The 27,752-nt window shown below is 44.6% G+C and overlaps 1 protein-coding gene across 2 annotated transcripts in view; it reads left to right on the plus strand.

The window, feature by feature from the left end:
* The first annotated feature begins 558 nt into the window (after window positions 1-558).
* Window positions 559-27,752, plus strand: part of LOC102408664 (interleukin 18 receptor accessory protein) — a 29,919-nt gene continuing 2,725 nt past the window's right edge. Inside the window, exons 1-9 of one of the 2 annotated variants that reach the window (XM_025260774.3) lie at window positions 560-888; window positions 6,308-6,484; window positions 7,269-7,590; window positions 8,024-8,207; window positions 15,438-15,588; window positions 20,901-20,966; window positions 22,827-22,950; window positions 24,963-25,114; window positions 26,200-26,337. In XM_025260774.3, coding sequence (XP_025116559.1) covers window positions 6,412-6,484; window positions 7,269-7,590; window positions 8,024-8,207; window positions 15,438-15,588; window positions 20,901-20,966; window positions 22,827-22,950; window positions 24,963-25,114; window positions 26,200-26,337 — 1,210 coding nt within the window. In that variant the 5' untranslated portion in view covers window positions 560-888; window positions 6,308-6,411. Of the gene's footprint in view, window positions 889-6,307; window positions 6,485-7,268; window positions 7,591-8,023; window positions 8,208-15,437; window positions 15,589-20,900; window positions 20,967-22,826; window positions 22,951-24,962; window positions 25,115-26,199; window positions 26,338-27,752 lie in introns of both variants that reach the window. The other variant, XM_025260775.3, reaches the window with a different exon arrangement.

Consider the following 27,752-nt stretch of genomic DNA (forward strand, 5'->3'; position numbering starts at 1 on the left):
AAGAGACGAAGGAGACGCAGATTTGATTGCTGGGTCGGGAAGATCCCCTGGAGTAGGAAACCGCTCCAGTATACTTGCCTGGGAAACCCCATGGACAGAAGAGACTGGTGGGCCACAGACCATGGGATCACCAAGAGTCAGACACAACTGAGCAACTGAGCACACGCCACACAGGCTGTTCTTAATTATATGTTATATTTTGAATCTTTCCTTAATAAAAATAGGCACCAAAAAACCTTTGTGATTTTAGACTTTAAATTCGTTTCCATGTCTATATAAATAAATTATTGTTTCAAATAAATGTTGATAGAGTTTTGTTTTTTTTTTCTTTTGCAGAATTAAAAAAGTTAATCACAAGAGAAGCTTTAGATTATATCATAAAGGTTACATTTTGGGGAGTTTTACAAAACAAAACAGAAAAACCCAAAACCCACAGTTGAGAAGTTGAGTTGAATGCTAATAATCTGTACAGGAAATTCCTGTAAAGGAAGTAGGCTTACTCACTCTTTCAACTAAACCTAACCGCAAACCTTATCTAGTCAAGGAGGTTGGTCTGGAGAGAATTTTAGATGCTTCATCTTTCGGTCATTTCCTTCTACTGATAGAGGCAGTTAATTTGATTTTTCTCATTATGATCATGAATTTGACTATGTCAATGGTCATTTTCCTTTAGTAAAAGATTTTCCTTTTTTTTCTCTCCAGTTTTAGCTTATTATTTCTAAGCTTGTGTGAGTTAAGTGTATCTCTCTGGGCAGGATGACATACTGTATTCCTCTTTCAAAATGGATATGCTCATATTTCTTCATCAGATAGAAAAGCCGGCAGTCACTGAAATAAAGCCTTGAAGTTCCTTCCTCCTTTTCAGTGGCTTAAGGACAGGAAGTACAGGTAAGACATGAGTGTATTTTTTTCACTAGATTTCCTAACCAGCAAATATAATTTGAGAAAAGAACTTGAAACATTTTCAGGATGGGTTGCTAGCACAGTTCCTTTTCATAAACTATTTTATACTGATAGGTGTGGTATTGAAGTAGCAAATTTTATACCTCTCTATATATGGAGGCTTCACGTTATTAAAAAACTTGTGGTTACCAAATAAGCCTTTCTATAAAGCTTCAAGTATGTTGTGGGAAAGCTGGAGAGTAGAGGGGTTTAAGGTGGCTGATGAATTTCAACGCTTGTCTTGACCGCCTTAAGAGCTCTGAGAGTGTGAGCTACACTCTTTAAAAAAAATCATGTTTGGCTGCAGCAGGTTCTAGTTGGGGCACATGAATGAGATCTTTAGTTGCAGCATGTGGGACCTAGTTCCCTAGCCTAGATCAATCCCAGGGATTGGACTCTAGTATTGAATCCCAGGCCCCCTGCTTTGGGAGCTCAGCCTCTTAGCCACTGGATCAAGCTATACTCTTGATCTTCTGTAATTCCTAGACAATGGTATATAAAGCTACCATGCATTATGTGAGAACCATAATTATAGTAGTTGAATTAAATGGTTGCTATTACACCAGATCAGATGTCTACATGTACATGTGTTCTCTGTGTATAGTCACCGATGATCCCACGGGAAATTGTCTTTGACGGTGGGATTCCCCTACTTGAGTCTCAGATTCTTTGTTGATGCCTGCCCTTTCCTCTTCTTATTCTCCCACCAAAAGCCTGGATCAGCAAAAGAATAGTTTATCATCAACCAAAGATATTGAAAGCGTAGTCTTGACCAACTGATTGGGCAGAGGGGAGGGATTGTCAACCTCTGACAAAGGAAATATGGAAAGCAGGTGTGGAAGCTGTTTTGGAGAAGAGACCATTCAGATACTTGAAGTCACCCTGTGACTCTCATTTCCACTTAAAAATTTTATTTATTTGGCTGTTCCAGGTCTTAGTTGCAGATTGCAGGATTCCTAGTGTGGCATACAGACTCTTACTTAGTTGAGGCATGCGGGATCTGGTTCCCTGACTAGGGATGGAACCCAGGCCTTCTGCATTGGGAGCACAGAGTCTTAGCCACTGGACCACCAGGGAAGCCCCCTCTCATCTGCTCCTCTGAGATGATGACATATGGTGATAGGAAAATTAGTCTCTGAGACCCTCTTCATATGGACACAGATTGCTCTTCTAATATTTCTAAGATGTGCAATTATCATTAATAGTGGGGTCCCCTCTTCAAGCAATGTGAGCCTTGGTTGTCCATCAGTAAAACCAGAAAGACAACAGCCACCTTCCCAAGTGTGAGCAGAAAGTATGTAAAAGGGCAGGACCCTGTTAGATTCAGAGCTCCCTGGCTATTGTTTTACTCCTGTTTTATGAACAGACTTGCAGCCTGGTTTGGTTAAGTTGCTCAGTGCATGATAAATGTTTGATAAAGGCATCTTGGATAATTCCTTATGATTCTTGGAAGTGTTTTGGTGATGGTGGAATGGAAGGCATCTCATAGAAACTAAAAGATCTCAAAAAGGTAGATGTTGACACACAAAACCCATTGAGTTATCCCACATGGATGGGGTTTCCAGAATGGACCGGCTCTCATGTTCAGTTGACGGCCGTGCTGGCAATAACCGCCGTGCCCGAGCACAGACCCGCCTCCCCAGGCTCTATTCTTGCCCTTGAGCAGGGCTGCCCCGGGACGCTCTCTGGGTCACGGTGACGTCCCTGACACTTGTTTGTTTTTTCATTTATTTATTTTTGGTTGCACTGGGTCTTCACTGTTTCACGCAGGCTTTTCTCTAGTTGCGATAAGCAGCGGCTCCTCTTCATCGGCGTGCACGGGCTTCTCACTGTGGTGGCTTCTCTTGTTGCCAGCACAGGCTCGTGGCTCGTGGCTCAGTAATTGTAGCACGCAAGCTTTGTTGCTCCACAGCATGTAGGATCTTCCCAGACCAGGGATAGAAACCCTGTCCCCTGCATTGACAGGTGGATTCCTGTCCACTTTACCACCAGGGAAGTCCCCTGACACTTGTTTATAATATACAGCCCAATGTTCTTCTCTTTGAGAATCTCATTTAATATGGTTTGAAGAGCTCAGACATCTGAATTTGTAACAAGCGTTCTGGGTGATTCTCATAATGGAGATCATTTGAGAAACACAATCCCAGAGACAAAGGCATAGCCTAGGGACAGTCCCAGGCAGCCTGAGGTCCTATGCCAGCAAGTGAGCTTGTCATGGACAGAACATCTGTCCACTCAAGATTTGGATGGGAATTTCTGAGGGCTGGAGACTTACAGGTGTCGTGGTAGCCGATTTTCTATGATTGGTCATTGGTCATTCAATCATGGAACCATGGAATGTTAGAGCTGAGATAATCTTAGAAATCATAGAGGTTCATGATTTCCCCAGTCAGGGAGCTTTAAAAAAAAAAAAAAAGCATATTTCCCAGCCAAATCCCCAGAAGTTTGAGTCCCCTAGCTCTAAGGTGAAAGAACAGCTATTACAGTCCAAATAATTTATTTTGCAAATAAAAAATCCCGAAATGCAGAAGGAGGCTAAGTGTCTTAGCTAGAGTCACACAGCAAGTTAAGTGTCAATATTGATTTATTTTGACTCCTGAATTCTTCTGCATTTATTTGGACAATAGAATTGATTATAATTTATGCACGAAGATTTGTCCTAGGCTGTGCAGCCTACGAGACAGGCTCAGTTCCTGCCAGCATGGAGCTTTGATTCTAGTTAGGGGGAAAGTCTCTAAAACAAGATGTTTTTCAGACAATAATGAGTGCTAAGACAAAGCAATCCAACACGCGAGTAAAAAGAGAGATGGCTGCTGGCTGGGGCAGTGGGGAAGAGGGAGGGAGATAGACCACTTGATCATGCTGCAAGTGGTCAGTGGAGGTCTCTCTGGGGATGAAGCACAAGATAAGTCACGAGGGAGCCACATTAGGTCATACAGGGTTTGGTGTCTGATGCTTTGGAATGGACTCTTTATCTCATGGGTGGAGGGCTGGTGAGGTTATCAGCACAGAAATTACATTCTCAGGCCTGTTGTCTAGGCAGATGCTTCTAGGACTTGTTTCCAGGCAGTGACTGGAGATGGAGATATTGTCCCTTCAGTGGCTTTGTGGGCAAAGGAAAGGCAAGCAGAGGTGAGAGGCAGACCGCATCTTGAAAGGCAGTTGCTTATCCTGCCCTATTCCTTGATTACAATCTTGGTAAGAAGATAAGAAGAGCCACCCCTCACCCCCGCATTGTTACCACTGGGGAAAAGTGATGCGGTGACTCTGGTCCCTGTCCCTGGCACCCTAGGTCTTCCCCCATCTTGTGAAGCCCTTTCTTTGCTGAACATGCCCTCCTCTCAGCGGATCAGCCACCAGGTGGAAACATCCTGACTTCAGGTCCCACCTGGGCAAACGGATCTGGAGGGACCTCCCACTGTATATGACTCTGTTCGCCTCCATCCAAGATAATGTCTCTGTGGTTTTCTGGGTTTGCCTCTTCCTGCCTCCTCAGAGAAGTTGGTGCATGCTCTCTCTCCTCACCCTCACTTGCATTTGGCCTGCTCCCCCTCCCGCTCCTTCTCCTCCAAGGTGGAATGAAGTCAGCACAGGAGGAAACATTTCCCTGTCCTGTCTCCTGTGCGCAGGGTAGCCTGGGGAGGGCGTGGCTTGCCCCACTCCCCACCTTCCTTTCTGACTCCCTCGTCCCGGTCACCCTAGGCGCTCCACACTTGCGGGTCTGATGGGCTGTGGCCAAGCCTCACAGAAGCTGTCCAGTACTGCTTGTGCCCAGATTCTCTGTGGCTTTTACCATCAATACCGAGTCTTTCCTCCAAACTTCCTCTGTGCTTCAGGTCAGGGTGGTCTCCGTGTTCTGTTTCGCTGACATGGGTAGCCCCTTCGGCCATATGAGGATGCTGGGAAGGTGTCACTTACGAACCAGGAAAAGAGGCCTCACAGAAGGTGATCCTGCTGGTGCCTCGATCTTGGACTTTCCAGACCCCAGAATTTTGAGAAAGATGTTTCTCTTGGGTATATCACCCAGTCTTTGGTTTTCTGTTATGGCAATCTGAATGGCAAGAATACACGAAAGACCTGTGCCAAATAGGTCTTAATGACCAGGATAACCACGATAGTGTGATCACTCACTTAGAGCCAGACATCCTGGAGTGTGAAGTCAAGCGGTCCTTAGGAAGCATCACTACAAACAAAGCTAGTGGAATGATGGAATTTCAGCTGAGCGATGTCAAATCCTAAAAGATGATGCTGTTTGAGTGCTGCACTTAACATGCCAGCAAATTTGGAAAACTCAGCAGTGGCCACAGGACTGAAAAACACCAGTTTTCATTCCAATCCCAAAGAAGGGCAATATCTTCGAAGAATGTTCAAACTACAGCACAAACCATGGGGTCACAAAGAGTTGGACACGACTGAGCGATTGAACAACAACAACCTGAATGGACCCGGGTACGCACCCAGCAACCTCATCTCTCCTCTCTTTCAAATGGTTTGAAGCGTCCAACAGCCACTCTATCAACAAGGTGGACAAAACCACCGTGAACACAGTCCAGGGTCTGACATTCTACCCTGGGGTGACCTTCTTTCCTTTTCAGACTTCAGAGAATCCTTAGAAATGCCACCCAGCGACAATGCTCTCTGTTTTACTTGGGGCACAAGTCAGACATCCTCTGTTCTCTAGCATCTATTACAAACCAGCAAAGCACAGACATTCTCATTTATACACATGAGCTACAGGCCTAGCTTCCCTAACAAGAATCTGACATTTTCACTCAACTTGGATCATCTTTTCAGGAAAACTTTCTCTTAACTCTTTCTAAGCTGCTCACGAAAATATATGTGATTAGAAGTGAAGTCAAAGTCGCTCAGTCGTGTCTGACTCTGCAACTCCATGGTCTGTAACCCGCTAGGCTCCTCTGTCCATGGGATTCTCCAGGCACGAGTACTGGAGTGGGTTGCCATTGCCTTCTCCAGGGGATCTTCTCGACCCAGGGATCAAACCCGGGTCTCCTGCATGGCAGGCAGATTCTTTACTGTCTGAGCCACCAGAGAAGCCTGAAAAAATATATATTTGGTGAGAAACTTAAGAAAAGAAAAAAAAAAGTTTTCCAGGAAGAAATAGCATCAAAAGAACACACTGTACAGAGTATAAATTCAAGCAGGACCCAGAGTCGGAGATGCCCTTCCTCCTTCAGTTGAGTAAGAAGTGACATACACAGGGACTACCACACATCGCTGAAAATACCACTTGAGTGCAGGCATGTGAGGGCTCTTTGGGTAGGACCTGCCCTTTCAAAGCTTCCTGTGTGACTTGCATTTTGATCGCTGGTTCCAATTTCTTCATTTCCCATTTCTTGATTTACAGAAATGAAGAAGATTCTCAGGGTGGAGCTCTGAGGGGCAATATCCTCTACTCTGACCACAGAACCAATGTCCTGAGGCTGAAGCGATGACAGGGACGCAGGGAGAATGATGCTCTCTTTGGGCTGGATATTTCTTTGGCTTGTCGCACGAGGGAGAATTAGAGGATTGAATACTCCAGGTAGGGGTTTTTCACTTTTCCTGCTGACCCTATGAGTCTTATGTTCCAAGTTAAAAGTGACAGATATTCTGTAACACATGAGAAAATGATATAATTATACAGAGCACTTCCTTTCTGCTGTTAAAATGGGGGTGACGTTTTTGGGGAGACATGATTGGGCTGAACAGCTTTGAGTTGATCCCAAGCATTGATGGGGAGCCCAGTTACCCTCTCTGAGTGTTCAGTGGATGCAACTGAAGAGGAATTACAGGTGGGTTGGCCATCTCTAACAGGAAACCTCCATTACTATTAGTGATGCTGAAGACCAGTGGAAGGGAATTAGACCTGAACTTCTTTTCCTCACAAAATGGGAAATAATAAGAAGAAAGACCCATGGGAGCTTAATTCTTTGTGAAACCATATACTCTTTGGAAATATAAGTTAGAGTGTCTTCTTCTTTTTTTTAATTACAACTTTCAATATTTATTTAACAGAATAGGCAATTTTCCAGTCAGTGTTGGAAGATAAAGAGTTGCTTTTTTTTAATTGGAATGTAATTGCTTTACAATATTGTGTGGTCCTGAATCAGCCATATGTATACACGTATCCCCTCCCTCTTGGACTTCCCTCCTACCTCCCACCCCACCCCTCTGGGTCATCACAGAGCACCGAGCTGAGCTTCCTGGGCTGTGCAACTGTTTCCTGCTAGATATCTATTTTATTCTTTATAGTGTATATGCACCAACACTATAGAGTTTCACCTTCTAATGTGTTTCTGGGTTGTTTTGCTTATTGTGGTTTTCAGATTGCTTCACTGAAAAGCCGCTTAGAACATACTCTGCAAGGTGTGGAGAGGAGTTTGTCTTGTTTTGTGATTTGCCAGAGCCACAGAAATCCCACTTCTACCACGGAAGTCAACTCTCACCCACCCGAGCTTCTGAATACCTGCCCTGTAGTGGCAGTAAGAACCTATCTGATGTCCGGTGGTACCTACAGCCTCAGAATGGAGACCCAGCAGTGGAAATCACTCAGAATGCTCCTCAGGTCATCCAGGAGAAGAGCAGCCTTCATTTTCTGAGCACGGGGATAAATCATGCCGGGTTATATATTTGTAGACCTAGGATGAGGTAATGTCTCAAGTGCATTTCTCTCTGCAAACATCTCCACATCCTTTACTATCTGAATATAGCGGCTGTGTTCATGTTGTTGTTGTTGTTGTTCAGTCGCTAAGTCGTGTCTGACTCTTTGTGACCCCATGGACTGCAGCACGCCAGGCTTCCCTGTCCTTCACTATCTCCCAGAGTTTCCTCAAATTTATGTCCATTGAGTCGGTGATGCCATCTAACCATCTCATCCACTGTCGTCCCCCTTCTCCTCCTGCCTTCAATCTTTCCCGGCATCAGGGTCTTTTTCCAATGAGTCAGCTCTTCCCATCAGGTGGTCACAGTATTGGAGCTTCAGCTTCAGCATCAGTCCTCCCAATGAATATTCAGGGTTGATTTCCCTTAGGACTGACTGGATTGATCTCCTGTGTTCACGGGACTTTATTAACTTCCCTAGGAGCCCCCAAGAGAATGCCTGCTGTGTCCGGATGATCTTAGAAGTTAAGCCCCAAACAAATATGTCCTGTGAGAGTTCTGTCTCACATAAGCAACACCTTCTTCTTGGTAGTGTGAGCTCCATTTACTGCCCAGGTCTCAGCCACCAAAGTGATGCACAGAGTCCAGAGGTGACCTGGTACCAGGTAAGAATGACTTCTCTGAATCTGATGCCAGAGTTTGTTTTTTATGGTAATAGCTCCTTACGTACATTATAGAAGCATGGGTTTGAATCTGAGGTCTAGGGCAGGGGTCCCCAACCCCCAGAATCTAACACCTGATGATCTGAGGAGGAGCTGATGTAATAATGATAGAGATAAAGTGCACAATAAATTTAATGTGCTTGAATCATCTCAAAACCACCCCCTCCCCCAACCCTGGTCCATGGAGAAACTGTCTTCCATGCAACCTGCCCCTGGTGCCGAAAATGCTCGGGACCACTGCTCCAGAACTTCCCAAAGTGTGGCCTCATGTCTATGGAAAAGACCTGACTTCCTAAAGCAGTCTATCCCCTAGCAGCCACAGAGTCTGCTGTCCCAATCATTAGAACCACCCTCTTGATCAGTGCCAGAAAATCTTCTAAAACTCAAGTCCATGACATGGGAGGTTAAGACATAAACTATGACCACTCGCTCATGCAGAAAACCTGATTGTTCAAATTTACCGCCTTTGGAAAGCAAAGGGTATGGTTAAAGTGAAAGGTACACCCAACAAGTGTGTCTTGAAGGGTTTCTAGAAGAAGCAGGAGACTAGAGTACTTTCTGAAGAGGGCACATCTGGGCAGACCAGACAGCAAACACAAGGCCTCCCAGGTGACAGGTGTCTCGCACTGGTGAGTAGTGGGTGGGGGGAGGGCAGTGTTAAGCCAAAAAGGGAACAGGAACTAGGGAAAGACAAGTTACCAAATGATTCTGAGTTAGGAACAACATGTGAGTAAACTTCATGACAAAAACATTTCACATCTCCACTGAGTCTTATGGTTTCTCTAAGTCCTATCAGATACACAAATGCTGCATGAGCATCTCTTGTGATGTCAGTTGACCCCTGGGTGGCAGAATCTGGGAAGAGAGTTTAAATTGCCTCCTGCACTTGTAATGCTTGTTTGAAGTTCAATACTTTGCTTTAAGAAAGCATGCAAAAGTTTAAATTCGACTTCCAAATACATCTGTTTATTCATGTAAAATCATTATTTCAAATTGCCACTGATCAAATAACTTTTATGATTTCTTTAAAAAAATGTACTTATTTATTTGACTGTACCAGGGCTTAGTTGCGGCCTATGGGATCTAGTTCCCTGGCCAGTGATCAAACCCGGGCCTTCTGCATTGGGAGCACAAAGTTTTAGCCACTGAACCACCAGGAAAGTCTCTACCTGTTGGCTTTTTGTATTCCCAGACTCAGCATCAGATACTCCTGGAGGTAAAATTTTTGTGGGGTGAGATGCTATTTCCTCACTTGACTCTCTTGAGATTCAGTGACAGCCAGTGTTATGGCCATTGTAGACGTAAGTGAACAGGGAGGGTGAGTGTGTGCTTAAGGTCTCAATTTTATATTTTAAAGCAACACTGAAAACATACTGCCCCAGTGAAATCCTAATTTAAGAAACACCTTACTACAATGAACTATCATTTCACACTGGTCACCATGGCCTTCATTAAAACGTCTACAAATAGAAACTGCTGAAGAGAATGTGGAGCAAAGGAAACCCTCCGACGCTGGGGATGGGAATGTGAAGTTGGTGCGGCACTATAGGCAGCGCATGGAGGTTCCTCAGAAGGAAAACAGAGTCGCCATACAACCGCGCAACCGCGCTCCTGAGCACACGTGCAGACGAAACTCTAACTTGGAAAAATACGTGCATCCCAATGTTCATTGAAGCACTATTTACTATAGCCAAGATATGGAAGTGTCCATCCAGTGAATGGATAAAGAAGATGTGGTGTACACACACACATGCAGACAACACAATATTACTCAGTCGTAAAAAACAATGGAACATTACCATTTGCAGGAGCATGGGTGGACCTAGAGATTGTTTTACTAAGTGAAGTAAGTCAGATAGAGAAAGCCAAGTATCATATGATATCACTTATATGTGGAATCTAAAATATGACAAAAACGAACTTATTGATGAAAAGGAAACAGATTCGCAGACACAGAAAACAAACTTATGACTACCAAAGGAGAAAGGAGGGGAGGGATAAATTAGGAGTTTGGGATTAGCAGATACAAATGACTATACATAAAATAGATAAACAACAAGTTTCTACTGTATAGCACAGGGTCCTATAGTCAATATCCTGTAAAAAGCCATAATGGAAAAGAATAGGAAAAAGAGTATGTATATGTATATGCTGCTGCTAAGTCACTTCAGTCGTGTCCGACTCTGTGCAACCCTATAGACGGCAGCCCACCAGGCTCCTCCATGCCTGGGATTCTCCAGGCAAGAACACTGGAGTGGGTTGCCATTTCTTTCTCCAATGCATGAAAGTGAAAAGTGAAAGTGAAGTCGCTCACTCGTGTCCGACTCTTTGCGACCCCATGGACTACAGCCTACCAGGCTCCTCTGTCCATGGGATTTTCCAGGCAAGAGTACTGGAGTTGGGGGCCAGTGCCTTCTCCGGTATATGTATATGTGTATATATATATATATATATATATACACATACAGATGGCACCACCCTTATGGCAGAAAGTGAAGAACTAAAGAGCCTCTTGATGAAAGTGAAAGAGGAGAGTGAAAAAGTTGGCTTAGAGCTCAACATTCAGAAAACTAAGATCATGACATCTGGTCCCATCAATTCATGGGAAATAGATGCAGAAACAATGGAAACAGTGAGAGATTTTATCAGTTCAGCTCAGTCGCTCAGTTGTGTCTGACTCTTTGCGACCCCATGAACCACAGCACGCCAGGCCTCCCTGTCCATCACCAACTCCTGGAGCTTACTCAAACTCATGTCCATTGAGTTGGTGATGCCATCCAACCATCTCATCCTCTGTCATCCCCTACTCCTCCCACCTTCAATCTTTCCCAGCATCAGAGTCTTTTCAAATGAGTCAGTTTTTCGCATCAGGTAGCCAAAGTATTGGAGTTTCAGCTTCAGGATTGGTCCTTCCAATGAATATTCAGGACTGATTTCCTTCATGATTGACTAGTTTGATCTCCTTGCTGTCCAAGGGTCTCCCAAGAGTCTTCTCCAACACCACAGTTCAAAACCATCAATTCTTCGGTGCTCAGCTTTCTTTATAGTCCAACTCTTACATCCATACATGTATAGTGTGTGTGTGTATGTGTGTGTGTGTGTAACTGTTTGCTATACACCAGAAACTAACACAACATTATAAGTGAACATCCTTGAATTAAAAAAAAAACATTAATTTCATAACCTCTAAATTGTAGTAAGAAAAGTCAGTGGTTCTGTTCATTATTTTCAGTTCTCTCTTAAGAGCAAAGCTTCCCACGGTTCAAATGAATCCATCATCTGGGGTGATCAACATCTTACTATGTCAAGGTGGCTGTTCCCAGTCCTGGAAAGTAAGCTTGTCCCCAGTTATTTAAGTTGAAAATGCATTTGAAGTTTCAATGTTCATGTCCCTGAAATGAAAGCTATTGTTGCTTTCTGGTAAGCACAATCCACAGGGTAGTTGACAGCTTTCTGTATAAACCACTCTTACGGACAAAACCCTAACACCGTGTGACATGCACGAAAGGAAGTTTTATTTCTTTTCTGGCTTGGCTGCAAAGGTCAGGATGTGTTCAGTGGTGATGTAGCATCTGTCTTAAAAGCAGGCAAACAATGACTGTTGTTAAAATTGTATCTTTTTTTAAAGTTTTTATTTTGTATTGAAGAATGATGCTAAAGCTGAAACTCCAGTACTTTGGCCACCTCATTCGAAGAGTTGACTCATTGGAAAATACTCTGATGCTGGGAGGGATTGGGGGCAGGAAGAAAAGGGGACGACAGAGGATGAGATGACTGGATAGCATCACCAACTCAATGGATGTGAGTCTGAGTGAACTCCTGGAGTTGGTGATGGACAGGGAGGCCTGGGGTGCTGCAATTCATAGGGTCACAAAGAGTCAGACACGACTGAGTGACTGAACTGAACTGAACTGAACTGATACCCGATTAACAATGCTGTGATAGTTTCAGGTGGACAGCAAACTCATACATGTATCCATCCTGATAAAGATTTGGACAGGTCGTTATTTAGGTTATGTTTCATGAACTGCATGAAATGCATGCATTGCATGTGTGTGTGTGCACCTGTACTTACACACACATGCACACACACACACACACACACACACAGTATCATGGAAAGTCACAGACCTCCTGGAAGCGGCATATCACTAAAAGTGATGACATTAGACAAATGGGGCTTCCCAGGTGCTAGTGGTAAAGAAACAGCCTGCCAGTGCAAGAGACATCAGAGATGTAGGTTAATAATTTAATAATAAATAAATTAATCATAAATTTAACATTAATGATAAATTAATCAATTAACTCAAATGGACTGGACTGTAGCTCACCAGGCTCCTCTGTCCATGGGACTCTCCAAGCAAGAATACTAGAGTGGGTTGCCATACCTTTCTCCAGGGAATCTTCCTGACCCAGGGATCAAACCCAGGTCTCCCACACTGCAGGCAGATTCTTTACCGTCTGAGCCACCAAGGAAGCCCTAAATAAAAATATAAGGACAAATAACTGACATAAACAGAATTCATCTAGAGATGATGTTATATTGAGCTGGTCCAAAAGTTCCTTTGGATCTTTCTTTGAGATGTCATGGAAAAACCCAAATGAAGTTTTTTACCAAGTCAGTATCACTGGGAGAGCTTCCCTGATGGTGCAGACGGTAAAGAATCTGCCTGAAATATGGAATACCTGGGTTCAATCCCTAGGTTGGGAAGATTCCCTAGAGAAGGGAATGGTAACCCACTCTAGTATTCTTGCCTGGAGAGTCCCATGGACAGAGGCCACAGTCCATGGGGTCACAAAAAGTCGACACGACTGAGAGATTCATTTTTTTTAATATTAAGGGGAGTGTGTTTTTTGTTCAATCTTTAGTGAATCTTTGACCCAAGGCAGAATTAGAGCAGTGGGAGAGGCTCTTCTGGAAGGGCTTGGGGCACTGAGCCTTGGGTGCCCACGACACAGCCGTGACCTCCTGCTGGTAGGACTGTGCCCAAATGACTTTTCCATTGGTGGTTTAAGATGGCCTCACTCACACACCACAGCACTGACGTGGCTGCTGCATCCTCTCTGAACCCTGAGTTCCATGGAATTTTCACACATAGACCGCCACTTCTTTTCATTTCCTCTGGCCTCATTCTTCTTGTCCCTGGTACCCAGTGACATCCTGTGAGCCCAGGCTCATGGGGAGCTGGTGAGCAGATGAGACTCGCCAGACCAAAGGCTGATATGATGCCAGGGAGGGAGGGCGTTTTGGAAATTATTTCCAAGGTCCATACATTGGCCTATTCAATGGTTCTCACTGTGAAACTTCTGAACCCTTAGCAGCTTCCTACCCTCTGTGCAACGCTACCATCCACAGGGTATCAGAGGTGTCAGTTCTCTGTAGGACTCACTGATGCTCTTTACACACACTCACACTGATCCGCTCTCCTCCTTCCCTGTTTTGTTCATGACTGTTTCATGTCTGAGCAAAACAAAGAATTTCTCATGAGGCCCCAGCGGCACCTTTTTCTACTTGGATCATTTACGATTGTCTTTTTAGAAGGGCTTCCCATCCCTCTTGAGACAAATGGTTTATCTCTTTTCTTTGATGTTTCGCTGGAGTTCTGTCTCATAAAGTCTTGTTTTTAAATTTTAGTTTATTTTCGGCTATGCTGGGTCTTCGGTGCTGTGCAGGTTTTTCTCTAGTTGAGGCAAGCGGGGGCTACTCTCTAGTTTAGGTGTGCAGGCTTCTCATTACTGTGGCTTCTCTCGTTACTTCAATTGTTGCTGCACGGCTTAGCTGCCCCTTAGCGTGTGGAATCTTCCCTGATCAGGGACTGAACACTTGACTCTTGTGTGGGCAGGCAGATTCTTTACCACTGAGCCACCAGGGAAGCCTCCATCTCATAAAATCTTAATGATACACACTCAGCCATACTTACTTTTCATTAAAATAAATCAGGCTCGCTTAGTAATTACTCATCTTCCGCATGGCCCAGCTACAGTCTGGTTCCAACTCTGCATCCTCTTCTCTGTACTACTTTCTCATATAATTTAAAACCTACCTTCACCAATTTCTGTTCTTCAGATATATTACCATCTTCTCTAGAAGTTTCATCTCTGAGTTTTACCGCATGCTCTGAAGCTTCCTTTTAAAAGCTTCTTGATCCTTGAGATCCACTAAACACTGTCTAACCTCATCTGTCCCCCTTCTTGGTCTTGTTTGACTTCCTACCTGCAGTTGCCCAGCTCTGACCAGCTCTGATCTTCTTCTCAGCCCCTGGCCAACCTACTGGAAATTCTTTCTGGGGCCACAGGAAACACACCAGAGACTTGAGGAGGGGAATTCCTGCTTCTGCGAGTCAGCAGGCAAAGTGGAAGGGAAATTCCTTAATCAGAACATGAAACTCAGAATCAGAAAAATGTAGATGGATTCTCAGGTCTCTCATGAGCTGTACAATATGCAGTAAAACACAGACTTCAGAACCTCAGTTTCTCATCTGTAAAATGGAAGCATAGAGTCTGTGCAAACCCAGTCAGAGAATCCTTAGAATAATCATATGAAATATGCAGAGAAAAAACTTTGCAGTCTACATGCATTGTGGTTTAGTGGCTAAGTCATGTCCAACTCTGTTATAAGCCCATGGACTGTAGCCTGCCAGGCTCCTCTGTCCATGGGATTTTCCAGGCAAGAATACTGGAGTGGGTTGCCATTGCCTTCCCCAGGGGATCTTCCTGACCCAGAGATCGAACCCGCATCTACTGCATTAGTAGGTTGATTATTTACCACTCAGCTACCAGGGAAGTCTCTACATGGGTAATAGGTTATCATTATTTTATTACTTTTGTTTTTTTATCTCTTTTCCTTTGACTGCAGTGGTGAGAAATATACCATTGGAGTACTTGTTAGTACACTCTTAGTGGGGAGTTGGAAGGCCAGGTGCTATGTGAAGGTTAGAGAATTAATGATTACAAGACTAAAGATATACTGATATAAAGATATACTGATCAGTAAATATTACAGTGCCCCTAAAGAAACAAATACAGAATTTTTTCACAATTTGAGGGTATGAATTTCTGCAATATCCTTATACCTGACTGACCTCTGGTTCAAATTTGTGAAGTTTGGCTATAGCTGAGCTTAATATGAATAGTAATTCTCTGGTTATTTAATTTTCTTCTGTCTCGCATTAGAATGGAAAACTTCTCTCTGAAAAGAGGAGCAACGCAATTGAAGTGGATGAAGTTTATGTCTATCACCAGGGCATGTATGTGTGTGATTACACTCAGACAGATAATTCAAGTTCATGGACAGTAAGAGCTGTTGTTCATGTGAAAACCATTGGTAAGTGAGATTTTTTGGTTTCAATATTTGATATTTCAAGTCCAATTACTCAATTAAAGTTATCTTCTTTGGCTTAGTGATATTTTTCCTTTTGGGGGCTGAGGGGAAGAAGATAGTCATAGACTACAGTCATGAAAAGCCTGGAATATTGGTAAACATCAATTTTCCATTAACCCAGTGTCCATCCTCTGAGGAAGACCTTGTTGTGGATTATATTCAGTTGTCACAATTTGGGTTTTCTATGTACTGATTCTTTGTTTTGTGATAATATATATATATATATATATATGACTTTCCTGGTGGTTCACTGGTTAAGACTTTGCCTTCCAATGCAGGGGATGTGAGTTCAATCCCTGGTCAGAGAGCCAAGATCCCACATGCCTGCTGGCCCAAAAACCAAAACATAAAACAGAGGCAATATTGTAACAAGTTCAATAAAGACTTTTAAAATGATCCACCTCAAAAAAAAAAAATCCTAATTAAAAAATGAAAGATTCATGCACAGAAACAAAAAAGATTAAGTATTTCACACATGAAGAGATAATATGTTTGAAAATAATACTAAATGTTTCACACCCAGAGTTAAGCGACCCTCATGTGCCTGTCACCAGCTTCAACAGTGGCTTTTCCATCCCACTGTTTCTTTACTGAAACAAACGCTATAGATAGAGCTTGAGGTCTGGGTCCCCAGCCCTTCCCACTTCCTCTCTTTGTAGTTGTAGCCCACTGTTTCCATCTACGTGTTTATGCTTTTGCTACATATGTATATTTCCATTAATAAAGTAGGATATTGTTTCATGTCATAAAATGAAATTTGTGCTATAAACACATGGGATTGTTCTTAGGCATTATTTTGCTAAATTATACCCCCATGAGCAATGTACAGATTCCTATTTGTCCCAAATATTAATAATATTTGGTGGTTTCAGGCTTTCTATTTATTTTATTTTTTGAATTATGAAAGTATGATAATACGTTTATAAGAAACTTAGAAAATGCAGAACAAAGTTACATATAGTTCTACTATATACTACAATTACATTTTTAAGTAGATAGATGGAGATTTTTAGTTGGAGTTTGAATATCAAACTCTCAAAAATTAATAGAATGAATATACAGAGAAGCAGAAGGATATAGCAGACCTGAAAACCACTGTGAACCAATTCAACATAATTAAGATTTACACAATTTTCACACAACAGCAGAATATACATTCTATTCAAGTTTCCATAGACTATAAGCCGGGAGACATTGGGACATATCCAAGGACATAAAACAAGGTGCAAAAATTTCATGGTCTAAAGGTATTGAAATCATACAGAGTGTGCTCTCTTATCACTGTGGAATCATGTTAGAAATCAATATCAAAAGATATTTGAAAATAACCCATGTAGTTTCAACTGCAACGTGACACTTAGCAAGAGAGATCTTTGACTTGGCCATTGAAAGCCTCAGTAAAGTTAGAAGAGGTTGCAGACTTTCTGATTTGTCTCAGGTGGACTCTCTTTTTCCATTCCGATTTACGTTTCTCTGACGACTATCAAAGTTGAATACCCCGTCACTCGTTTCTTGGCCCATTGGGCTTATTCTTCCGTGACTTGTCTATTTTCACCCCAGGCTTTCTGTTGGGTCATTCTCATTCGATTTACAAATATCAGCATGGATAAACTATATGATATAATTTAAGTATGGCTGATCTCAAAACATAACCACACAGAATGGTTGACTTAGCTCTGAGTAAATCCATTAATTACTTTTACTTCCTCTTCTTTCATTACGAGATACAAACCACATGAGGCACCCCGAGACCTGTCTCCTTCCTGGCCCTGCACTCGCCACCACTGTCGACGTCAGAGATTTACATTTATAAGAGGTTGTTCCTTGGGTGAGGGCTTAGAAGGCAAATAGCCCACATGGAGCACTGGCTGCTCCTCCAAGTGCAGTTGCTCTTTCATTCAGGCATGATAACTCGCCCCATCAAACTTTCAGTGGCAGGATTTGCTTTTCTCTCTCCCAGAGGATACCTTGAAACATCCATTGCATCTTTTCACGCCTTCTCTGTCATCATTTCTGTCTTCCTCACTTACTCGTTCATCCTCTCATGTATTCATTCTCACACAAGTATTTGTAGAACATCTAATACATTTCAGGCACTGGGCTTGATGCTAAAGATGTAAGAGTGAGCATCTGGACATTTCTCTGACCTCTCAGAACTTTCTATCTTGTGGGACAAACCAGGAGGATTCAGGCTGCTACGGTTCAGTAGGATGAATAGAGAGAAAGGGAAGCAGTGAAGCACGAGGGAGGCCCATCAAACCCACACCTGGGTACCGAGGCCAGCCGAAAAGTGAGGGGCAAAGATAAATCTTGCCCACTGAAGATGGGCAAGATGCTATTCCAGCCAGAGTGAGCAGCACAGCTAATGTGCGAGAGATGAGAGAGAGCATGGTGCATTCAGGGCGCAGAAGAAAGTGAGTTGAGGGTATCTGGAAGCAGAACTGACTCCACACTGTTCTAGTAAGTCTGGACTTTGTTCAAGGAACAACCGGGAGCCATTGAGGGTTCTATGAAGGAGAGTGTCATGAATAGATCTGGTTTTGACATAGATCTCTCTGCTTATTGTGCAGAAAATGTGTTTGGGGGAGCAACAGTGGAGGCAGGAAGAAGAATTAGGAGGCTGCTATGAGGCAAGCAGGCAACTGCTGATGGCGGCCTGAACTAGGAGGGACGGAGGGATAGAGAGAAGTGAATGAACTCCAGAAATATTTAGGGAGTTACACGTAAAGGGGCTTGGGAATCAGGAGTGAGGAAGAGGGAAAAGGAGGAGTCCAGAACGAGAGCCAGGTTTTAAGTTGGGCAAGGAGGTGGACTTTCTGTAATACACTGAGAGAAGATGAGATAGAATGGGGAGGAATGGGGTGAGCTGGGATGGGATGGAACAGAAGTGGAAGGGCAGGATGTGGTATAGGGGGCTGGTAGAGGGAACAGGAGAGAATCAACAGGTTTGAATTATGCTCTTGAAAGATGTCTCTTGTCACTTTTGGTGGGGAGGGGCTGTGCTGGGTCTTCATTTCAGTGCATGGGCTTCTCTAGATGTGGCTTGGGCTTAGCTGCCCCATGGCATGTGGGGTCTTAGTTCCCCAGCTAGGGTTGGAACCTTGTCCCCTGCATTGGAAGGTGGATTCTTTACCACTGGACCACCATGGAAGTCCTCTCTGGTCACTGTTTGAGCAGACCTAGCAGAGGTGATTAGAAATGGCTTTATATGTATGTAAAAAACATGTGGATGGAGTTTAAGTGCAAGATGAAAGAGGAAACTCAAAGACGGTTTACTTTCCTGGCACGATGAGTTGGTAAACTGTGGCACCGTGCCATGAGACAGACGAACAAGAAGTGAGTATGAGGAAGAAATTCAGTGTTAGCCTTGAAAGGACTTTCAGTCACCAAGTCACCGTGACAAGTGGGTGTTTGGATAAACCAGACTGGGTGTAAGAGCTGGAGCTGTGAATGTGGGAATGGTTGGCATACAGTCCAGGGAGACGGGGTCAGGCTGGGAGTGAGGACAGAGAGGAGAGAGCCAGATCATCCAGCGCTGGGGGATGTGGGGGACGAGGAGCATCCTCACAGGAATTGAAGCATGGGTGCGAGGACAGAGGAAAACTGCCCCGGAACTTGGGGATAAGGTGTTACAAGAAGGAGGGAGTGAGGCTTGGCCTCATGTGGTGAGACCCGGGAACAGATCACTGGCTCTGGGAAGAGAAGGGTCATTATTTGCATCAGCAAGTGGGTATCAGTGGAAGGGCAGGGAGGGAGCAGTTAAGGAAGTGAAACTGATGACGCAGGAGAGAGAACCTTTCAAGGGCAGAGACGTCTCACGGGGAAGGTACCTGGAGCTGCCCCACGTGGAGAGCAGGTGGAATGAAGACCACCCGGAGAGAACCGCAGAGTGATATTCACCAGAGGCAGAGCGGAAGGAGGAGCCCACAGCGCTTAGTGCAGTGAGCAGAGACTGGGAGGACAGGCCAGCTTCGGGGCCCGGAAATGTGCTGCCCAAGGAGGAGAGGAGAGCATGCCCGGCAGCAGCCAAGGCTGCTTGCTGTTGTTTAGTCGCTCAGTCATGTCTGACTCTTGTGACCCCACGCAGGGTCCCACCAGGCTCCTCTGTCCATGGGATTTCCCAGGCAAGAACACTAGAGTGGGTTGCCATTTGCTTCTCTGACCTAGCTACTAAGAGGGAAAGCAAGTTAAAAACTCAGCTGTGCCCAGCAGATTTTTGTGCAAGGAGGTCATGGAGGTCACTAGCAACTTTGGCTAAAGGGCTTTCAGTGGAGAGATGGGAGCAGAAATCAGATGCGTGGGAGGGGAGGGGGAACAAATGAACACACGGTGCTCCTTGCAGAACTCAGCGGGGAAGGAAGGAGAAGGGGTGGGGACGTGAGCTGAAGGGTGTTTTCCCTCCGTTTTAAGATGGAGAGACTGGGAAATTCCCTGGAGGTCCATTGATTACGGCTCTGAGCTCTCACTGTCGAGGTTACAGGTTCAATCCCTGGTCAGGGAACTAAGATTCCTACAAGCCACTTCGGGGAGTGGCAAAAAAAAAAAAAAAAAAAAAAAAAAAAAAAAAAAAGATGGAAAGACTGAGCAAGGATAAATGCTGATGGGAAGACAGAGAGAGAGAGAAAGTCAAAGATACAAGGAGTAGGTGGTGTAATTGAAGGAAGGAGGTCCCTGAGAAGTAGGAGAAGAGTAGGAGGTGCCCAGAGTAGAAGAGGTGGATTTTCCTATCTTAGGAGATGAGGCATCTGCAGGAGGGAGTTTGACAGTGGAGGCACATTTGAAAGTTTGTGACAGGAAGTTGAGGGATAAATGATTCATGAAGGGCTGAACTCACCTTTATTTTGAAATAAATCGTAAATTTGAGGATGGAGGAAGAGGTGAACTCCAATCTGGCTGACCTGTGCATTTCCTCAGGTGGGTTCTCCTTCCTGTTCCATTTCTCCAGATGGACCACAAACCAATCTTGGAGGGTAAAGATGAGGGTTCAAGTCTGTGGTCAGCAAGCAGGCTGGCCTGGAAGAAAATGTACCTGGGCAGATATGGACTTATCAAGGACTCATGTTTTGCCAAAACCTGCAATCTGATGTCACAGTCATTTCTGGAAGCATGATTTTCACATGCAGACTTGAATTTCTAGCCTTATGGATTATGGATAAAATCTGGAAAAGTTCCCCCAAATTAGATCAAAATGTGACCCTGCAGACCAGGCCTTCAGATTTCCAATGCAAATAATGATTTCTATTTTTATCTTTTAGTGAAGAACACTAATCTCAAACCAGATATTCTGGATCCCATCAAGGACACCTTGGAAGTAGAACTTGGTAAGATGGGTGGGGTCATCACCCTTGAATGACCTTGTGCTTCTGGGAGCAGGTCTAAGTGTGGTTCAAGGAAGAGCATCAGGATTTCAAGTCAAACAGAACCGGGGGTGAATCTAGACTCAGCCACTGACAAGTACTGTGACCTTATACAGTTGCTAAATGTATAAGGTTCCCTTTGATTTTGTCAGCTTCAATAATATCTGCATCTTCCCACATAGCCAAAGAAGAACTGCTGTCTTCAAAACCAAGTGCTGATTGTGCCAGTAAAATAAATGCTACTTTAAGTGCTAATAAAGTATTTATCCTTGTAGAAAGAAAAAAAGTAATATTATCGTAAAAGACCACGGCGTAGCAGTTTCTTTTAGATGCGAATTACAGCTCCCCTGATGGCTCAGGGATAAAGAACCCAGGAACCAAAGCAGGAGACACTGGTTTGATCCCTGAGTCAGGAAGATCCCCTGGAGGGGAAAATGGCAACTCACTCCAGTATTCTTGCCTGGGAAATCCCACAGAGAAGATTGGTGGGCTACAGACAAGACTTGGTGACTAAACAAGAAGAAGATGATATTATCTCATTATAGAAAGAAACGTCAAAATGGATATGGTAAATTACCACTAGGTGGCGGTAGCGGTATACCCTGATAATGAACTAGAGCTACTGGGCTGGCTAAACGGCTCATTGGGTTTCCCCTGTAAGACCTCATGGAAAAACCCAAATGAAGTTTTTGGCCAACCCAATAGTACAGGCAACATCACAAGAATGAAAGGAAGGAGGAAAGAAGGAAGGAAAGCATTAATTAATATAAAAATAGCCAAGTTACCTATGTGCTGTGCTAAGTAGCCTCAGTCGTGTCTGACTCTTTGCGACCCTGTGGGCGGTAGACTCCTCTGTCCATGGGGTTCCCCAGGCCGGAAGACTGGAGTGGGTGGTCATGCCCTCCTCCAGAGGATCTTCCTGACCCAGGGCTTGGACCTGAGTGTCTCATGTCTCCGGCATTGGCAGGCGGGTTGTTTATGGTACCAGTGAATGTTAAAGTTATTACTTAAGGAAAAGCATTATCAAGGTGTAAAGGTGAGTTTTCAAATGAAGTCCCTAAACTTTATATGGTTAAAATACTGAATTTCTGGATAACCCTTCCCCAGAAAATGGGTAGAAAGAGGGCAGTATAGTTACGTGCACACCCATCCACAGAGCACAATTCAAAATAGAGCTGAATATCCAGATAATCACCAAAACCTCAGGATTTTCATTTAGCATGCAAGTGCTTTTGGCCACCTGATATGAAGAGCCGACTCATTGGAAAAGACCCTGATGCTGGGAAAGATTGAGGGCAGGAGGAGAAGAGGGTGACAGAGGATGAGATGGCTGGATAGCATCACCAACTCAATGGACATGAGTTTGAGCAAACTCTGGGAGATGGTGAAGGACAGGGAAGCCTGGCAAGCTGCAGTCCATGGGGTCGCAAAGAGTCGGACAACAACAAGAAATACAAATACTGCCTATAAAATATTCTTCAGGAACACCCTTGTAACTACTTTAGCAGCAGCGTCGGAAGACAGGGCTAGTCACTGAAACTGCTCATTTTCCTGGTGTTTATCCTGAAACCACATCAGAACTCTTAGTGTATGACCATGCCAGTCTTCATCTGGGTAAATATAGCCACAGGTTTGAGATCTATTCCTGGTTTTACACGTTTCTCAACGAGAGACGGGTAGACGGTTGGCTATGTCCGGCACGCCTGCTCTACCTGTGAACCTGACCGCCTCAGGGGACAGTTTCCAGGTGGCGTCTTCCTCCTTCACAGGGCACATCATTCTCACCAGCGGCCTTCCTATTTTCTGTGGCCCCTTCCTTTTCAGGAAAGCCTTTAACGCTTAACTGCACGGCACGATTTGGCTTCGAAATAAACTTTAATCCTGTGATAAAATGGTACATCAGAGATTCTGACCAGGAGTGGGAAATCAAAACACCCAAGGGCAGAAGGTAAGAAGGAAATGAGCCAACTTATTCTTTGCAACTCCCACGAAAGGCTTTCACCTTTAAAAAAACCCCTCAAATGTACACCCAGAGCTGCACACACACCCCCACAGTTGATGGTGTGGCCACTAGCACCAGCTAGTGGAGCAAGCAAAAGCATAGATGTGCAAAGTGTGAGTTAATTTTAAACTTGGGGGCCAAAGGCAGTTTTGTATGGGCTTCCCTGGTGGCTCAGAAGTAAAGAATCTGCCTGCCAAGACAAGAGATGTGGGTTCCATCCCTGAGTTGGGAAGGAGGAGGAAATGGCACCCTCCTTCAGTATTGTTGCCTGGGAAATCCCATAGACAGAAGATCCTGGCGGGGTATAGTCAAAGAGGGTCATAGAACTAAATATTTCAGTTGTTTTATTACTTTTTAAATCTATTTTTTATTTTTGGCCTTGTGACTTGTGGGATCTTACTCCCCTGACCAGGGATTGAACCTAGGAACCTGGCAATGAAAGCCCAGAATCTTAACCACTAGATTATTGGAAGTTCTCCCCTATCTCCTTTTTTTTTTTTTGGCTGCGCTGTGCAGCATGTGGGATCTTAGTTCCCTGACCAGGGATCAAACCTGCGTTCCTTGCATTAGAAATGCAATCTTAACCACTGGACTACCAGGGAAGTCCCTGAAGTCCCTTTTTAAAAATTACTTTAAAAGTTTTTATTTTTAAAAAAATTTTATCAGCTGTTTCAAAGTTCTGTTTGTAGAACAGTTTGCTGTGGCTGCTTTGCCCACCATGCTAATAAGCAGGCACACTGACCCAGGCTGCTTGAATAGACTCGGTGTGTCCAACAGACCGGAGAAGACTCTGCACCCATGCCAGACACTCCCATCCCCCGTGTGGTCCTCCTTTCACAGTGGGGTGAGTCAGGGTCCACACTCTGTAGTCCTTAATGGTCCGAGTGTATCCAGAGGAAAAGGCACAGGAATAAGCAGTCTGACCAAAATTATGAGACATGAAGGAATAGTCGACACAATCCGACCTGGAAAATGAGACCCAGAGATGGGATAGCTATTTTTTTCTTATTTTTTTATGCATGTCCACAGCAGCTTTATTTACAATGCTGTTGTTGTTATTGTTTAGTTGTTCTGTCGTGTTGGACTCTTTGTGACCCCATGGACAGTAGCCCATCAGGCTCCTCTGTCCACGGGATTCCCCAGACAAGAATATTGGAGTGGGTTGCCATTTCCTTCTCCACGGGATCTTTCTAACCCACGGACGGAACTTGCGGCTCCTGCATCTGCAGGCAGATTCTTTACTGCTAAGCCACCAGGAAGTCCTTCAGTAGAAGTTAGACATTTATAAATTGTAGTATCTCTTCTCAAGGGGAATTTGTCATGAAAGAAAGATCAGATGAGGCCCACAAGCAATTATCAGTTCGGTTCAGTTCAGTTGCTCAGTAGTGTCTGACACTTAGTGATCCTATGGACTGCAGCACGCCAGGCTTCCCTGTCCATCACCAACTCCCAGAGCTTGCTCAAACTCATGTCCATCAAGTTGGTGATGCCATCCAACCATCTCATCTTCTGTTGTCCCCTTGTCCTCCTGCCTCCAATCTTTCCCAGCATCAGGGTCTTTTCCAATGAGTCACTTCGTCGCATCAGGTGGCCAGTATTGGAGTTTCAGCTTCAGCATCAGTCCTTCCAATGAAAATTCAGGACTGATTTCCTTTAGGATTGACTGATTTGACCTCCTTGCAGTCCAAGGGGCTCTAAAAAGTCTTCTCCAACAACCAATTATATTCTAGTATAAGTGCTTAGTATGATGCTTAGCCAACTCCATCATTTTTAAAAAGTGGGTCATCCCTGAGTATCCTCCATCCTTCCAGCATCTCCTTGTACTATCTGACAGCTCTTCTGAAAGCCAAACAGTTTGTCTGCTTATACAAGTTCCAAAAACTGTTTAATGCATGTCAATCTTACCCAATGCATGTCAATGTTACCCAAGCGGTGTGCTATTTTGCCTCTTTTCCTAGTGTTAAATCCACCTTAAAGGATGAAGTCATAGAACGTGTTGTCCTCTTGGAAAAAGTTACTCAGAGTGATCTTCGCAGGAAGTTCATTTGCTTTGCCCAGAACTCCATTGGGAACACTACTCAGTCCATCCAGCTAAAAAAGAAGACAGGAGGTGAGCCTGAAGGGGGATGCAGAATGCACACAACTGCTTTTACCTAGGAGGAGAGGAACTTCCCTAAAAAGCAGTCATGGTGATCATAGCCACAAACATGCACTAGATGCCAAACTAAGCATGCACTTTGCTTATGTTGATTCACTCAATACCTTCACCAAGGCCACACAGCTGTAAGTTTCACATCGGTGGCCAAGAGCTGGTCCTCTTACTAATATTTTGCATACAGGGGCTGTGCTGGAGAAACCTATCATTTGTTCACTCACTCCTTAGTTCATTCACTCATTCATTCTTTCTGTAAAGACCTACAGAACATGCCCTACATGACAGGCATCACGCTGGGACCTAGCCCTCTTTCTTATTTTCCTCCCCTGGCTTCCAAATCCAGAGCATGTGATGGTCTGGACTTGGAGAGTGGAGGAGAGAAAGAAGGGAGATGGAGAAAAACGCCCAGTTTAGGAGTTACATGTATATATCACAGATTGTGGCTGGAGAGGAAATTCCTGATAAGGAATGGCTTTCAAATTTCTTTAAGAAGTTCAGAGTTGAAGGTGATATCATTCATTCACCGATGAATAGAGATGAGACAACAAGCACATTTGGAATGCTTGTGGGGCTTAACTAGGACGCAGGTAATGCCTGGCGCCTGTGGATGCTCTTAGAGGTGTGGGTTGAAGGTGCCGGGTGTTAGGTACTTTAGAGGTGAGAAAGCAAGCTGGAAGTAGCTCTGGGCTTCAGGAAGTTTAGATTTTAGTAGATTTGATAACACATGAAAGTAAATTATAATAAATGAGAGGGAAGCTTATCAGGGAAAAGTAAATAAAAGTAGTTTTTGTCAGCTTCCCCAGTCACCCCAATCAGGAACTGGCCATTATCCTGGGTTCTCTTGAGTTTATTTTATGACAGTTCCTTCAAGATGTGATTTAAGACATGTCCGGAATCAAGAGAAATGTTTTCAATGGCAGTGCTTCCGGTAAATCACCTCTGGCAGAGGTGCCGGGCAGGCGCTGTGTGAGTGTGAGTGTGTGGGAGGGCGCTCTGCCTCTGTGACTGCTCAGCTCACAGCCACGCGTCTCTGCCCTCAGTGGTGTTCCTCTACATCCTCTTGGGCGCAGTCACGGGCCTGGCAGGCGTGCTGACCGCGGGCGCACTGCTCTACATGTACTGGATTGAAATAGTGCTGCTCTACCGAACCTACTGGAGCAAGGACGAGACGCTCGGGGGTAAGACGGCCCGCCTCGCCTCTGCTGTTTCCCCTCTGAATGGACCTAGAGGGAGAGAGCTTGGGACACGCACATTCCCTGAGGGGCAAAGTCATGACCCCCAGCCTCTGAGGTCCTTCTGCTGGTCTGGTGGCTTTACACCTGGGAGGGTTAGGCCCCCGGGGGAGAAATGATCTCTTCTCATTCCAGTTACTAGGAATCTTGCCAACGATGCTACTGTAGGACATATTGGACTTAAAAATGACTCTCCACTCAACATCCTAAAGCAAGATGGTGGATGACTTAACATCTCCATGCCTCCTTCGTTCTCTCTTCTGTAAAGTAGGGTTGTAATCACAATGAATGCCATGTGGGCTTGGTGAATGGACACACTGAGGGTTAGAATAGCATGTAGCACAACGTAGGCACACAGGACATGTCTGCACCAGGCTTCCCAGGTGGCACTATTGGTAAAGAATCTGCCTGCCAATGGGGATTGGCAGAATCCAACCCCCTGGGTCGGGAAGATCCCCTGGAGAAGGGAATGGCAACCCACTGCAGTATTCTTGCCTGGGAAATCCCATGGACAGAGGAGCCTGGTGGGCTACAGTCCACAGGGTCGCAAACAGTTAGACACGGCTGAGTGACTGAGCACGCACCCATAGCTGCTTTACAGCATTGTGTTAGTTTCTGCCGTACAACAAAGTGAATCAGCTATATGTATACATATATCCCCTCTCTCCAGTAACACTATTTGAGAGGCATTATGCAAAGGGCTGGAAAATGAGCCAGTTGTGTCCAATTTCAGAGCCCAGAGGCTAACTTTTGAGATGTTCTAAAGTTTCCATTCGGAGAAGACAATGGCACCGCACTCCAGTCTCTTGCCTGGAAAATCCCATGGACGGAGGAGCCTGGTGGGCTGCAGTCCATGGGGTCGCTAAGAGTCGGACACGACTGAGCGACTTTCACTTTTCACTTTCATGCACTGGAGAAAGAAATGGCAACCCACTCCAGTGTTCTTGCCTGGAGAATCCCAGGGACGGGGGAGCCTGGTGGGCTGCCGTCTATGGGGTCGCACAGAGTCGGATACGACTGAAGCAACTTAGCAGCAGTAGCAGTAGCAAAGTTTCCATTTAGTTCTTCAGCACACCTTAGAATCTATGTGTATTTATAATAGTTGAGTCAACAACAGCATTTGTTGTTATTGTTATTTGGTCACTAAGTCCTGTTTGACTCTGTGTCCTCATGGACTGTAGCCCACCAGGCTCCTCTGTCCACGGAATTCTCCAGGCAAGAATACTGGAGTGGGTTGCCATTCCCTTCTCCAGGGGATCTTCCCCATCCAGGGATTGAACCCACCTCTCCTGAATTGGCAGGCAAATTCTTTGCTGCTGGGAAGCCCCAACAGAATCTTATGAGACCTTGCTGCTGCTGCT

The sequence above is a fragment of the Bubalus bubalis genome, chromosome 12 (assembly GCF_019923935.1).
Source record: "Bubalus bubalis isolate 160015118507 breed Murrah chromosome 12, NDDB_SH_1, whole genome shotgun sequence".
In the NCBI taxonomy this organism is placed as follows: domain Eukaryota; kingdom Metazoa; phylum Chordata; class Mammalia; order Artiodactyla; family Bovidae; genus Bubalus; species Bubalus bubalis.